This window comes from Aspergillus novofumigatus, assembly GCF_002847465.1.
Source record: "Aspergillus novofumigatus IBT 16806 chromosome Unknown P174scaffold_7, whole genome shotgun sequence".
In the NCBI taxonomy this organism is placed as follows: Eukaryota; Fungi; Ascomycota; class Eurotiomycetes; order Eurotiales; family Aspergillaceae; genus Aspergillus; species Aspergillus novofumigatus.
In genome coordinates this window covers 811,278-825,199 of record NW_020194280.1, presented here as the reverse complement: position 1 = coordinate 825,199, position 13,922 = coordinate 811,278, and the positions used below count along the sequence as shown (strand labels likewise).

Here is a 13,922-nt window from a genome sequence, read left to right as displayed (position 1 = left end):
TCTATCACGAGTGCGTTATTCCTGTGTTGACCATGCCTCAACGTGATCATTATTGTCGTCCTGGGCGTTGTGGCCTGTCTACTTGATCCCGGTAGGATTTCAACCATCCTGATCCTGTCGCTCTGTGAGTTTCGTTTTATACATCATTGCTGAAAATAATTAATGATGAAGCTGCTGAGGGATAGATAGTAAATGACGCCTGTCGTAAGCGGCTTCGAGCATAGGACACGGAAGAGATATGTGGAGGATTGGAATCCAAAAAGAAAAAATTGACCGACGCAGGATTCGAACCTGCAATCTCTTGATCCGTAGTCAAGCGCCTTACCATTGGGCCAGCCGGCCAAGGTTATTAGACAAAAAGCTAAATTTAGATACACAACAAAAATTTCAGGTCTCAAGAGATGAACTGGTTCCTTGCCAAAACCTCATGTCAGGAACGAGTTTATGAAGCTTAATGTAGGCTCAAGCAAAGAAGCGCCTTGGCCATGCCACCAACAGTAGATATTCAATAGATTGCCTTGGTCTATGTTATTTATAAGTACTGCTGGTTGCAATATATTTTTCGACCTTCATCTCAAGTTTTGAATTAATAAGTGGATATTGATATCGTGCTATATATGTATCGATATATATTCAGGGAGGTGGCGATCGAGATGATCAGCATACTGACTATAGGGGAATATCACCCCTTTCCCAGAAATTCACAAGTTTGAATGAAGTAGAATAACTATATTAAAAGCACAAGGGTATCTAGATGTGAAGCACTCAAAGAAAGCATAGGATATGTACAGACAGCCAACCAAATCACACACACACACACACACAAAATGACCACTAGAAGTCATCAGTCGCAAGAGTCATCGACTGCGTTTGGTATCTCCTCCAGACGTGGCCATGGCTGGGCGTTTCTGCCCAGATGTAGTAGAGGTCGATTCAGCCGCGCGTACTAGAGCGCCCAACTTCAGAATATAGGCTTTGGGGGCTCTATTCACCTCGTTCTTCCGCAGGATCCTTCCCAGTCTGTCTGCGAATCCACCCAAAACCGCGGGCTGTAGCTTCTCGAGCGCATCGAGGATGAAGAAGTTCCCAGTCTCGTCTGTTCTGCCGATAAGCTGGTGATAAAGATTCCGCTCGTCCTCATCCTCTCCGTGAAACGTCGTCCGCCCCCACGTATTACCGTCTAGAGAATCCTTGTTACGGCTGCAGATGTCCTCGAGCAATGTCACCAGGGCTTTTGCTGCGCCTTCCGCGCCATGCGGTGCCCGAGCAACGATGTTTTGCTCAATGCGGTTGACGTTTCGTTGTAGCTGTTCGACAACCTTGTCGACATCGAGACCTGTGCTGTCTGCAGGCAGCTGCCCCGTTTGACAATAGCGATCAAAGTCCGCCAGGAGCCTCCGCGTCTTCTCCTGCATCTTATCGAAATAGATCGCCGCACAAGCGCCGGGAGGCATTGCCTTGCATAGACTAGAGAAGACAGCGTCGTCATGTAGGGCTAGTCGTACCATGGTGGCTTCGAAATCACCCTGAACCACGCACTGCTCCGGAGTGCGTGACTGATCTGCATGTTCCACGAGATCGTTGCGAAAGTCTTCGAGGACTGTGGATGTACTAAAGGCGGAAATGATATCTCTCACTTTCTGGAGGCGGCTCATGCCCCCTTCTGACTCGCTGCGAAGATACTGCCAGTTCAGCTGTTCAGCTACGGCCTCAAGCTTGCCCTCAAGAAGCTGCTCGATACGGGGCAAATCCTCAGAGAACCCGTTCTCTGACAGCGGTACATCAGACGCAGGTGGCTGGGACATGAAGCAGCCGTGTAACTGATCAAGGACCCACTTGAATTGAGGATTAGCGTTTATCTGATCTGATCGATAGGTACCAACTTACGAAAATATGCTGGCAGGCCACCTCAGCATGGCCTGAGAAGGTCAAACAGGTGCACGTATAAGCATCAGACCCGATATGAACCCGCGGCCTTTCCGACAACTGAAAATCATAGCCCCCCGATATCGAGCGACAGCCGACAACATCAAAGTGACTCGTCAGTCCAACAAGCGCCCTCGCCTCCGAATCACCGTCCAAGCGAGCGAGGTCATATACGATGCCAGAGTTCGCCTGGACGGTTGACAGCCCGGCCGACTCTTCTCCGCCTGACCTGCTCTCTATACTGAAGCTATTCATCGCAGCACCGTATGCCGACTCCTCCCCCTGCGAGTCCATAACTGGAACGTCACCACCTATCGAGAGTCTGTGGAGATGCCTCGTGGGCGCAGACATAGGATCCGAGACACCAGTCGTGCCAATGAACAGATTCCGGTTAAAAATCCCAGGATGTTACTAGCACGCTGAGATACTGCGCGGACATGCCCAATTTATACGAACACCCACAGAGTTCGCATCGAACCATGGATGGGAGCGGGTACCAAGATACAAACAAGAGCCAACAAAATGCGCCGGGCTCTCTCGCGAACAGCGGCAAGTCAGCCGCATATCCCTTCATGCCGGATCGTGGGATCTGGATTTGAGGCTCGAAGCTGCGCCAATTTTGCCATTCACCTTTGCCGCAGAACTATCACTTGTGCACGTCTTGGCATGATGGTTTGGACATTTGAATAGCGGATAAACTGTCATTGTCGTCCCCTCGACCGAAGCACCAGCTTGTGCCAAGGACCCGGGAATGTCCAAATTGCCCTCAAGAGCCGGGGCCAGGGAACCATGGTACAAGTCCCCGAACGGTGTCGGAGTGCGTAGGAGCTAGGAGGCATCCTAACCGGCAGATCAGAGGTACTAAATCACAAGACCTCGACTAGAGTCACGATCTAGAAACTATCAGAACGGTTCTATCTTTGCACGAAAATCCGGCGAATCAAAATGCTCACCTTCGGTGTCGAAAACTTTAGACGGCGGTAAGATCCCCATGATTGACCACAAGAGGTAAAGAGCCTCGTAAGGCTTATCGTAGGAGGCACATTGACTACAGCTTCGATGACCTAGCAAGTGAGAAGCATCGAGAAAATATGAAAATGGGTGGACGAGACGTTGTCTTTCTCTATTCTGCTGCCGCAGGAGCTGAGTTGTATAAATGAGGCTTGAGCAATGACCAGCGTAGTTGAGGGGCATCGGCCCCAGGCTTGTGCCACGGGGCGCAGCAGTTGTTTGAGATGCGGCACAGCAACATTCTTTGCAAACTACGGTTGCTATCTACCTATGAAGTAGACGGTTGATCACAGATCCTAGAGGGACGAATTGCCATGTCTGATTTGATTTCCTTTCTTCAATTTCTAACGACACAGAGCAAGTGTACTTGCGGGGGTATATGCTAAAATTGACCGATGTGTATATCTTGAACAATCCAAAGCAGAATTGACGTATGCATTGGAAATTAGTAAGGCTTGGAAGGATAAAGGGGTATAGTCAAGGAAATTCGTTCAGTCATAATCACTGAGAGTTGCAGCGAACAAAAAAGAAAGATCAGGAAAATGATATATGTTCCTGGAAGCCTCAAAATGCTTGAGCGATGCCGAGCACACTCATTTCAAGCTGCGGGATTATGAACTGCCCCTCGCAGCGTTCCTCCTCTTCGCATCCTCCAGAGCTTTCCGAAGCCGCTCCTGATGCTCAGGATGTCCGTCCGGCTTCCTGGGCCCGGGGGTCACTGTAGGCGGACGAGGACCTGGAAGCAGGACATCCATAGGATGCACAGCAGGAATGGTCTCGGAAGACATAGGCTGCTCTTCCATTGGCGTTTTGCCCAACGATTCAAGAAGATCATTAATTTTAGCAATGATCTTGGAGGGACCAACTCGCACGCTCTCCATTTTCGAGTGGAGATCTTTCTGAATCTTCGCATCTTCCTTCTTCTTTTCGTCATCGAGTCGGCGGAAGATCTCAGGGTCAGCGGTGGAGTAGCGAGCTTCAGCGACAGAAACACTGTAATCCGCGTTGTTGAGGGCCGTGTCAGCGACACCAAAGCTGTGCAGAATGGATTCGGAATCCTGCCGCAAAGATTCGACCAGAGCGAACACATATTTCAACAACTGTTCAACCTCAGTTACTGCTAGACCAGATGATCGGATCGCCTCAGAATCGATCCGTGTAACTTTGGCAGTGACCTCATCCAAGAGACTTTGGTTCTCGCCTAGTCCGAGTATGATTGCGTTGTCAAAGGTATCCATAAGCCTGTTAGCCCGATCGTCTCGCTCCTTGGCTGCTTCGAGTATATTTCGCTTCTCCATCTGATCAAACTCTCCATCCAACTTTTTCAGAGCGGCAGAATCTCCCATGAACACCAGTGGGCGTCGTTCTGCCTTCTTGCGGCGGCGCTCACGGTCCAGGGCGATCTCAAGACGCTTGTAATAGCGTATTTCGAGCTTCTGATAGATGTCGTTTACGATCTTCATCGTGTGAGACAGGTTGTACTTGTCGGTAACAGAGTCCTTGATCTTGCTGTTTTCATGGTCGAGTTGCGCGAGGGCGGATCCATAATGATCCTGAAGGGCGGAGATTTCCCCCTTCAGACGCTCATCCAGCGGATTGAAGACCTTAGTGACGAAGTCGTCCAGCTCCTGTCTCTCTTCGTCCAGCTGCACTCGCGCTTCTTTCTGGCGAAACTCTTCTTCCAGAACGTTGATATCGGCATAGCCAATTTCCTTCTCGTTGAATAAGTCATCAATATGCTTCTCGGACTCCTCCTGCCGTCGCATACGCTCTCGGTCAGTCTTCTCGCGACGAATCTTGGTTGAAGCCTCCCAAGTATTGACGGCCTCGCGGATGTAGCTGAAGTCATCCGAGTATTTCTCCAAATCCCTTCTGGTTGTAACGTGCCATGAGCTTTCAGACTGCTTAGCTAATGGCGATGAAACCATAGAACGCAGGTCATCGATCGGACTACCAGTCTTTCCTTCCCTGAAAGCCGCCGGTAGTGGAGGGGGCGAAGATGTCCTTGGAGAAGATTTATTCCTATAAGCGACGCTTTTCTCTCGGATAAGCCCGATGAAAGTTTCGTCGAAGTCTTTTTGAGCCACTGAAGACGTCACAGTACTCGACCTGTTCCGATTCGGTGCGTTGGGCGCGTTCGACATTACACGACCACTTTCGGCAGACGCTTGACGCAGCGCAGAGTATGCCTGGTACGCAGGGCGGTCAAAGGTAAGGTCATCAGAGCCACGTTGAGGGCCCTCAGTGTATCGAAAGGGAGTGTAAATAGGCTGCGGAGGGTTTGTTGCTAACGGGGAGAATGTCTTGTCATTCATGGAGGGCGGGACGGACGTAGCCCGCGAGATTGGATTTTGAGCATTCGACGAGAAGTCTCTGCTTACCTTTGCCTTGAAGGCATTAGGCTGCGAGGCTGATCTGTGCAAACCCGACGGTTGGGGCGTGTGCAGTCGAGGAAGAATTGGACGGCCTCCTGGACTATAGCGGCCTTCTTCTGATTCCCCAAGGGCATCGTTAGAAGAAATCTCCGCATCATATCCCTCTTCTGATTGGACTGGAATCAAGCCCGACTCGACAGGAGGAGATGTTGAATTCTGCCGGTTCGGTAACGATTGTGGCGCATCTTGATCCTTCCTCTGTTCAGGTTCGATGTTGTACAAGATCTCACGCAGTTTTGTTTCCTTGGCCATGAAGGCCGTGAATATCTTGAAGCGCTCCTCGTCGGAATCGGCAACCTCCTCTTTTCGCAGCATCGCTACGTAACGTGCCAACGATGACTTGGACCAGGAGTCTAGATCTTCGTAGAGTTCGTGTGGTTTGGGCTGCGGGCTCGCTGTGTTCGGTCTCCCACCACTAGTTTCACCAGCGGCACTACTCGATGCGGGCGTAGCCGTGCGCGACGGGACCTCCTTCCGAGGAACCTTGAATTCCTGCTTCTGTTGTGCGATATCGACAGGGCTCGACCCCCGCGTTGAGGACCTGGTTTCGGGCCCTGAGGCCAGACCCTCCCGAGATTGCTCGACAGCGGATTTGGTCTGTGGAGTGATTGGTTGATTCCAAGCTTCGATAACGCCATCAATACTTTCAGATGCTTCAGTAGCCGAGATAATACTGTATTCGGTGCCGCTACTATTTACCCTAGCAGGAAGGGGCGGATCACGCATATCCGGCGTAGTGCTTGGACTAACTGGTGACCCACTGTCATGATGCTGCTGAGGGTATTCAGGCTGCGCAGAAGGTGATGTCGTTGTTGGTGGAGTAGATACAGAGCATTGGTTACCCAATTCAGGCGGGAAGGAAGCCGGCTGACTTGGAAGTGAGTCGGCTACAGTCGAGGAAATGATTGGATGGTTCTGCTTGCGTTCGGATATCTCCACGCCCACTCCTGTCCCGGGAGTAGGTGCCAGGTACTCCCAATCTGACGGGGTTCCAGACCCGAAGCCATAATTGGCTGGGAACATGTTAGGACCGGTCTTGGGTGGTACTGGCGGAGCAGTTCCATGCTCGTTTGGCAAGGTCTGGGGCCAAGGTTGCTCTGCAGGCGGAAGCTGCTGGACGGGAGGTGGAGGACTCATGCTTTGGGGAAGCCCTGAGCTGGCTTCGGTTGCATGTGCTGAGGCCGAGTAGGACGACGCCTGAAAATTTTGACTGGAAGGAAATCCTGCATAAGCAGGGTGGTTCGGCTGTTGCCATGTCTGGTTGTCTAACGGTGTGGGTTGATTCTGGTAGCTTGGGGAATTGGCGGAGCTGGAGGGGGAGACGGTAGAGGCGCAAGAGCTTGCTGGGACGGGTGCGAGGCGCCTGTTGTCCACTGCTGATGATTCTCGAAGAAGGGAGGCTGTGAGCCATACCCAGGAGGAGGTGGCAGAGGCTTGTGATGGTCAGGGGAGCCGACAGTCGGGGAGTGAATTTGCGCAGGATTATGATACTGATTCTCCGCCGCACTTGGGGGTCGGGCTATATAAGGCCGGGTAAGCATGAGGTCGTCCCCGTATAACTGTGCGATGATTCAGATACTCACAGGCAGCGGCGGAGGCGCCAGAATCTGATGCTTATATTTCACTCCCCATGACGTTGTATTCAGGCCGCCGGGAGCACCAAACACGGGTGACCCACCTGCGCCAGGTGGTATATTGGAGATAGATCCGTACGTATTAGGATGATATGAAGGAGCTGCAATAGGCGCAGGAGGAGGAGGGGCGGGGGAGGTGCCACAGAACCCGTGGACCATGAGGATTGCTGGTGTTGAGTTGTTGCAGGTAAACGCCATTCTGGTTGAGAAGGACTTGAATGCGGTGGACCGGTGGAATGTGAGTGAGAATGCGATCCGTACATGGCTAAGAGATTTTCTTTGTCAGTTACAGAAATGCGCCTGGACAAGCATGGATATTGCCGGTCTGTTTGTTTCTTTGAAGGCCACTTACCGCAGAACCGGTGGGGTTCGGATGATTATGAGCCTTACAAGGAGAAAGAGGATCAATAATGACTACCTAGTCAACCCTGGATCAGGAGGACAAGATAAAGGAAAATAATCTGGTGACACCGGATGGCCGACTCTGCGTCTTGACAAGAAAAAAAAAAACTGTGATGACCCCAGGGGCCCGAGTCCAGGTGATGATGATGGAAGAAGCACCTGAGGCTGTGCTGAGTGTATCTACTCCGTATTTCGCATTATTATTGTCTCCCTTCGGCTTCGCCTTCTCCAACTCTGCCATCAACAACACGACCCACAATACATCGAAAACCAAAAAAAAAGCAATCATCATAATACCGCTAGATATTTATCGTTCGTTGACCTTAAGAGTTCTTGGTTACAGGACACGGCCATGATTGCTTTGTGAACCCTGAATAACCTTCGACTTCAACGGGGGTTCTTGAAAGACAACGTCCCGATTCAATGACAAGGCAGAGATGAACGTCTTTCTTCCCCCACGTTTACTCGGGGTGCTGATAAGTGTCGTTCATCGATATTCAGCACAAACAATAAGACTGACGGGACGTCAAATGCTGAGAAAACCCTCAGTAGGTATCATATTGACCCATATATATCATGTTGACATGGAGCCTTCGACAGTCGAGTGTATACAATATGCCGGACCTCAACAGGTCAACGGATTCTAAAATCAATACGCTTTCTGTTATCCTCATGCTTTTGCGATTCTCACGGGCTGGTTTTGATAATGAAAGACAGCCAAATCGGGGAACTCGGGGCTTTCCTTTGTTCCTGAATGGTACCATGGGAATAAACTGCGAGCAGCCGAAATAGGGTAAAAGAAGGTCTACCTTACCTAGGGACCGACCATCTAGCATGCATTCATTCCTTGCCTACTGTGTCTCTTTGTCCCTGAACCACTGGACTTTCGAAAGTCTAATGTGCTACATATCCCCTGAAAGAAACACTTTCATAAGCATCTGTTGCCCTGTCCTTGGATAAAGGGTTCTTTGTTGCCCTAAATATTCGACATGCCCCTCTCTCATTGCTGGCCATCGAGAAGAATTAGATATATACAATGTTCTATCGAATGACAAGATTGACCTGTATCGTTCAACCATTGATCAGCCATACCGACTTCTCCGACAGAACCCCTGCTGTTTGCTGTTGAAATAATGGTCCTCGGTCTTCATCCTCCTTCGGATCCCGAAAGAGCCCAGGCATGGTGGACGAAAGTTTTCCTGTCTCATCCGCCTCGCGAGGTGGTTGACGCACCGGAGTTCCCTCCCAGGCCGGACGAGTTTCAAGAGATCGATTGGGCCCCTTATGTAGAATCGAAAGATGCGAAACTAGCACGCATCTCGTGGGATCGTCCCACCCAACAGCTCCGACAATACTTGGACAGCCTAGGCCAGCACCATTTTCCTCGGCCTGATGATGACGACGATACAAGGGCAATGAGGCACACGGAAGGACTCGCCTTCGAGGTGTACGAGCTTCTCCTGCGGGAGCACATGTACCCCATTGCAGAGTCCGAATGGCAAGATCAATGGACACAGATGGGGATGGACCAGGCGAAGTGGCGTCTCGATGATATCTTGCACGACTGGGGCCATACGCCTAATACTGGTCCCATCCTTATTCGAGGCAAGGATGTAATGACTTCCCGCCAATTGACAGTTGCAACATTGAAGCAGGAGCTTAGGGACCGAAACCAACTTCAAACTGGGACATCGCAAGTCCTGCGCCGGCGTCTTTATGACTATGAGCGAAAGTCTCTCACCCTCTTTTCCAGAAGCAACCTTGGACATTGGAAGATATCCTCAGGGAAGCCGCGGGGACGAAGAATCCACCCGGGCGATGAGTTGGACCCGTTGGACATGTACACCTTGGCCATTAAACTCAGCCCATACAACCCTACATACTGGGTCAGCCGTGCCTATTGCCACTATCAACAGGCATTCTTTGACCTTGCGATCGGAGATGCCTACCGAGCCCAGCTTCTCTGCGAGGTGCTTGTCGATGCTCGGTGCAGAAACCGCCAACCCGGGCTTTACCCCCGAATCTGGCACGCGATCTCTCAGCATATCATGGCAGGCATGAACAGTGACACGGAAGCCCTCCCGCCAGAGGTGGAAAAGATGCGCCAACCTAACGGGATTAACTACTTCATCCCAACCCTCCGAAAGGCACTTCATAACATCATCAGCCTCAGTCTCGCTGCGCTTCAAGCCCGAGGGGATTGCAAGACCATGGAGAAATACCTCCCTCAAAGGGTCATCATGCCGGACCGCGATAGACGACCTTTCGAACGACGTCACGAGGTAATGGAGGCTTATTTCGAGCAGGCTCAGGATGAAAAGGAGGCGAAGAAGCTTTGGTTTCACGAGTCCCGGGCAGGAAAGGTTTCGACAGAAAGGCTATATCCGTATGAATCGAGTGACAAACATCGCACCGACCGAAATTTCCTCGATGAATTGAACCTAAGGCTCTTCGGAAACAATCAAGCCCTCCCCTGGAGAAGATGCAAGATCAAACCCGTAGAGCGCGTCAAGCCAGCAAAGGATTCCGCCACGGCGCTAGGAGTGTTTGCAACCGAAAACATCAAGAAAGGACAGATGATTTTCGTCGAGGAGCCAGCAATGCGGGGACATCTCGGCGTGAGCAGGCTGCCATCGGACCGGCGTGAATACAGCGCAAGCACGCCACGATGCGACAACTGTTACAAAGAACTTGGTGCCGTGTGGCCGGAAGAGGACCAAGAACGGATCAGGAAGATCAAAGCCGGACAGGACAAGACCGCATGCAAATGCGTTCTACTCAATGAGAAAGAAGCTATACCGCTAAACTACTGTCCCCCAGGTCACGGGCCCAAGACATGCTCCGAGATTGCACGGAAGCTTTATCACTTTCGGGCCTGTGGGAAGAACTGGAAATGGCTGCATGATGCTATGCGCCCCTACATGATGAAATGGGCTAATCATAAAGATTATTCTTACTTTAGCCACACAAACGAGTCCCATGGAACATTGCTGAGCCTTCTTCTCAGGGAGGTGTTTGACATCACACTCGAGAGGCGCGAAAGGTTTCAGGACTCGAACCTCATGGCGCACGAGATTGACGAACTCTTGTTCCTTGAGGATAACTTGGACCAGGCTGATGAGAAAGTAGCATTTCCGTTCACATTGGCTGCCAACATACAGGTCCCATTCGACATTCTCATGCAGCTGGGCGTGGACATATTCAGCGACCTCACCTTCGACACCTGGATCATTCAAATTGTGTTAAGGAAACTGCTGATCAACGCGGTTCCCTGGGCTAATGTACCGGCCCTGAAGATGAGCAAAGAGCCAGCCAAGAAGATTGTTAGGCGGAAGGAGATTGACGACCCAGAAAAGCAACGAGAAATGGCCAAAGAGAGGGAAAGCTTTGAAAGCTATGACCCGTCATTTCGAGCATTGTATCTCTATCCGGGCTTCAGCCTGTTCAATCATGCCTGCCCGGAAAAGCACAACGCACAGTGGGGATTCGACTTCGGCGGGGTCCCAAACCGTGTATTTGTATGGGCAAAAGACGATATTCCCAAGGGAAAGGAAATTCTCATCTCCTACACCGAGTCGCCCTTGACAGAAAAGGGTATGCTCAGGCAGCTTGGCCGACAATGCGCTTGTGACGGTGAACACGGAGACGAGTCGAGCGATGAGGACGATACTCCGCAGCAGTCTCCCCAGTACCCGCCACTGAGCGCCGCACCTCGTGATCCGACTCCAGATAACAGTTCCGTTCCGAGTCAGGGTTCTTCTACGAGGGCACTCGGGACCCAGACGAAACTTGGCCGGGCGCAGATGGACGGAGCAGATGACGACAGAGAGGAGACTGCAGCCAGAGAGCAACCTTTACTTCCCGAAGCGACTGAGGCCGAAGAGCAGTTTGACTGGGAGTTGGAGCGTTATATGGCAACAAGGAAGCGCCCTTACCGCGGGGAATGGGCAGAGAGTGGACATTACAAGCGTCGACACTTCGATTCCTAGAAGAATCAATCTCTGCGGAAGTAGCACCAGAGCTCGAGCTATGTCGACAGCTTCCTGCACATTGGCAGCCGGACCTGATGTACTTCTTTTGCTAGAGAGCCGAGCAGGGACTGTTCATCTTGAGGGGCATCAGATTTGGTGCATGATTGTGTTTCTGTTGATCGTGATGGGTGAAATTTTTGTATATTTTGAGGTTATTTTGCATCTGCTGCTTGGTTCAGGTTGTTTTGTATCCATGTGATTGCTATATGTTCATGGTTTGGGGCTGGCAGATGAGGACGAGGAGCCTCGATGATAACCTTTGTACCTCTTCTGGATTTCAATGCGAATGAATACTTAAGCTGTCGGCAGTAGTCCTTGAATGTCCTATTGCACTAGATTCAATCTGCCTGGTATTTCTGGAAGAGCCAACGTGAGCTCGGTGTGGTGTGTCTATCATCAAAGTAAACGGCAAAGAATCGCGGATGTTGCCCATCCTGATAGGAGACGTACCATCAAATTGAAGAAGGGAAGTCGATTGTATCTTTTGAAGACTCCATTATAGCATACAGAGACACAAGAAACCCAACACATCCAGTAAAGTACAGATATTCTAACGAAAAGCCGAACCCATCCTTTATAGCACAGCAATATGGACGGGAATTCGATGCCACAAAAGGTTTATACACAGAACCGCAGCAACCCAACCGGCGCAGCTCTAGATGAATAAACGACGTTGCTTGGAGTCGTTTAGGCCATCACTCTGAGCCGTCTTCCCAGCTTCTCTAATTCACCAACAACGCCGCCTCCCGCCAAGCTCCATTTCTCCCCAACCCACTCGTCATTGATGTTTTCCCGCAGAAGTCCACTGCGTGCGAAGTATTCCATGAAGCCTCGAGCCTCATCCCTTGTAAGGCCGCCAATAGTCTGAAGCTCCAGAGCACCTTCCTTAGCGGAGGCGGGTTTAGGAGACTCGAACGCGTCAAGGACGCGCTTGTCAACCTGGCTGTAGGGATCGGCCTGAGGGAATTCGGGAGTCGAAGGATTAACGCCAGCCTGGCGCGCTGCTACCTGCTTGAGAGCAACTTCGAAGCTGTAGACAGTGGGATTGTTGGAAGCGGAAGTGGCATAGAGCAGCATGCCCCCGTTCGGAAGGGTAGGCTGACCAGCACCGGGCTTCAACAGCGAAAGGAAGTGTCTTACGAAGACGAGATCATGAGCATGAATAGGCTCAAAGTCAGCAGTTCGGTATTCAGTGTTCCTCATCCAGTGTGCCAGGCCATCCACAGTAGCAAGAATGGGAGGCCGAGGCTTGAAGGCCTTCTCGTAGCCGGGAGACGCAGAAGTTGCAGTAAGTTCAGCCCACAGCGCTTCAAAGACAGGCCAGGCGACAGCGGGATCGTTGATGCCAAGAGTAGCAAGCTCTGCTAGGCTCGTGCTAGGTTTCACAGCCGAGCCGAAAGCGGGATGCGCCCGAGAAACCTTGAGCCCCGACAAAACCTCCTCGTTCGCTTTGACCGTACGAGACAAAAGTGCAGCTGTTGCTCCATTCTGGACATATAGATTGGGGACTTCGTCAGAGAGGGGCGCGTAGCCAGTGTGTGCGATGACCAGGTCCTGGGCTAAAATGTTCCGTAAGCCCACGTACACCAACGTCGCAATCAAGCAAACAGAATATCAGGGTATAGGTAAACAGGGTCATAACATACGTTCGGGAACAGTAAGCACGACCCATTTCTTGGTAAAGGCCATGGCCATGGCTTGTAGCAGGTGCACACTCTTTCCCGTTCCTCGCACACCAGTAACGATCTTCTTGACCACCTTGCCCTTGTCTTCGCTTTCACCCGAAATCATGTCAAATTGTCTTCCCAGCTCGACAGTCTCCCGTCTTACCACCGTGCCGGGACGGCGGAATATAGACCAGCCCTGTTTGGGCTTGAAAGCCTGCACAGCTCTTAGCGGATCGATCAGAGGCAGGGGCAGACCGAGGACCGTTCCACGAAGGCGTGAATCCACCATCGTCTCTTCTGTGAGGTCCTGCATGCCCTCAACCTCAAGAGCGTTCGGGTTACTGAGAACGATGCGTTTCCGGAGCGCCTTGCGTTCTCCCACAGGCGGCGGACGGGGCCTGTCAACGGGCTTCTTCTTCTTCATCTTGGCTGACTTTGCCTGACGGTACTTGGGAGGACCATCAAGACTGGCTTTCTTCTTTGTCGGGTTTGCATATTGCACCGGTGATGAGTGGAATGCCGCTGCTCTGGGTGTTGCCAACGTCGGTGGTAGGAGAGCTCGAGTCGTCGGACGAAGCCTCGTCAAGCAGCTCCAGCAGAAAGAGGAAACCATTGCGACACACTGGCGCAGAGGCCAGCGTTAACCTGTCAATGGAGGCTGCTGAAAGGTCGGGAGAAGAGGGAGACAGGCTGCTGCCGTTGATTGCCCAAGTGTATCAATTCCAACGCGGTTGGGGTCTCGGAGCAACATTTTCGAACTTCTCCTGTTACTATTTAGGGCTTAGCGTAGCGGCCGTCCTAAGCGTGGGCCCGGAA

At 51.5% G+C, this 13,922-nt stretch overlaps 4 protein-coding genes and 1 non-coding gene across 5 annotated transcripts; 1 reads left to right on the top strand and 4 right to left on the bottom strand.

Moving 5' to 3' along the window:
• Positions 1–270: 270 nt before the first annotated feature.
• On the bottom strand, positions 271–342 carry P174DRAFT_t136. Its single transcript has one exon. It is a non-coding gene; the product is annotated as a tRNA-Arg (tRNA).
• Positions 343–834: 492 nt separating this feature from the next.
• On the bottom strand, positions 835–2,220 carry P174DRAFT_514798 (uncharacterized protein; the record flags this gene model as incomplete). Its single annotated transcript, XM_024832109.1, has 2 exons — positions 835–1,835; positions 1,888–2,220. 2 exons carry the CDS (start codon positions 2,218–2,220, stop codon positions 858–860), a joined length of 1,311 nt encoding a protein of 436 aa, XP_024679402.1. The 3' UTR covers positions 835–857.
• Positions 2,221–3,548: 1,328 nt separating this feature from the next.
• On the bottom strand, positions 3,549–7,204 carry P174DRAFT_433906 (uncharacterized protein; the record flags this gene model as incomplete). The annotated part of the gene is made up of 3 exons (XM_024825831.1): positions 3,549–6,735; positions 6,786–6,931; positions 6,956–7,204. 3 exons carry the CDS (start codon positions 7,202–7,204, stop codon positions 3,549–3,551), a joined length of 3,582 nt encoding a protein of 1,193 aa, XP_024679401.1.
• A 1,588-nt stretch (positions 7,205–8,792) lies between these two features.
• Positions 8,793–11,695, top strand: P174DRAFT_444545 (uncharacterized protein). Its single transcript, XM_024828115.1, has one exon. The coding sequence runs from the start codon at positions 9,247–9,249 to the stop codon at positions 11,395–11,397; it is 2,151 nt and encodes a 716-aa protein (XP_024679400.1). The 5' UTR covers positions 8,793–9,246; the 3' UTR covers positions 11,398–11,695.
• A 196-nt stretch (positions 11,696–11,891) lies between these two features.
• On the bottom strand, positions 11,892–13,828 carry P174DRAFT_444544 (mitochondrial 37S ribosomal protein mS29). Its single transcript, XM_024828114.1, has 2 exons — positions 13,086–13,828; positions 11,892–12,998 (listed from the first exon to the last, which is right to left on the bottom strand). Exons 1-2 carry the CDS (start codon positions 13,717–13,719, stop codon positions 12,127–12,129), a joined length of 1,506 nt encoding a protein of 501 aa, XP_024679399.1. The 5' UTR covers positions 13,720–13,828; the 3' UTR covers positions 11,892–12,126.
• Between the last annotated feature and the right edge of the window lie 94 nt (positions 13,829–13,922).

Coding starts and splice junctions, on each gene's coding strand:
- P174DRAFT_444544 (XM_024828114.1), bottom strand. CDS start 13,719: ATGGTTTCCTCTTTCTGCTGGAGCTGCTTGACGAGGCTTCGTCCGACG. Junction 12,999..13,085: donor CGTGCTTACTGTTCCCGAAC/GTATGTTATGAC, acceptor GGAACATTTTAG/CCCAGGACCTGGTCATCGCA.
- P174DRAFT_444545 (XM_024828115.1), top strand. CDS start 9,247: ATGTACACCTTGGCCATTAAACTCAGCCCATACAACCCTACATACTGG.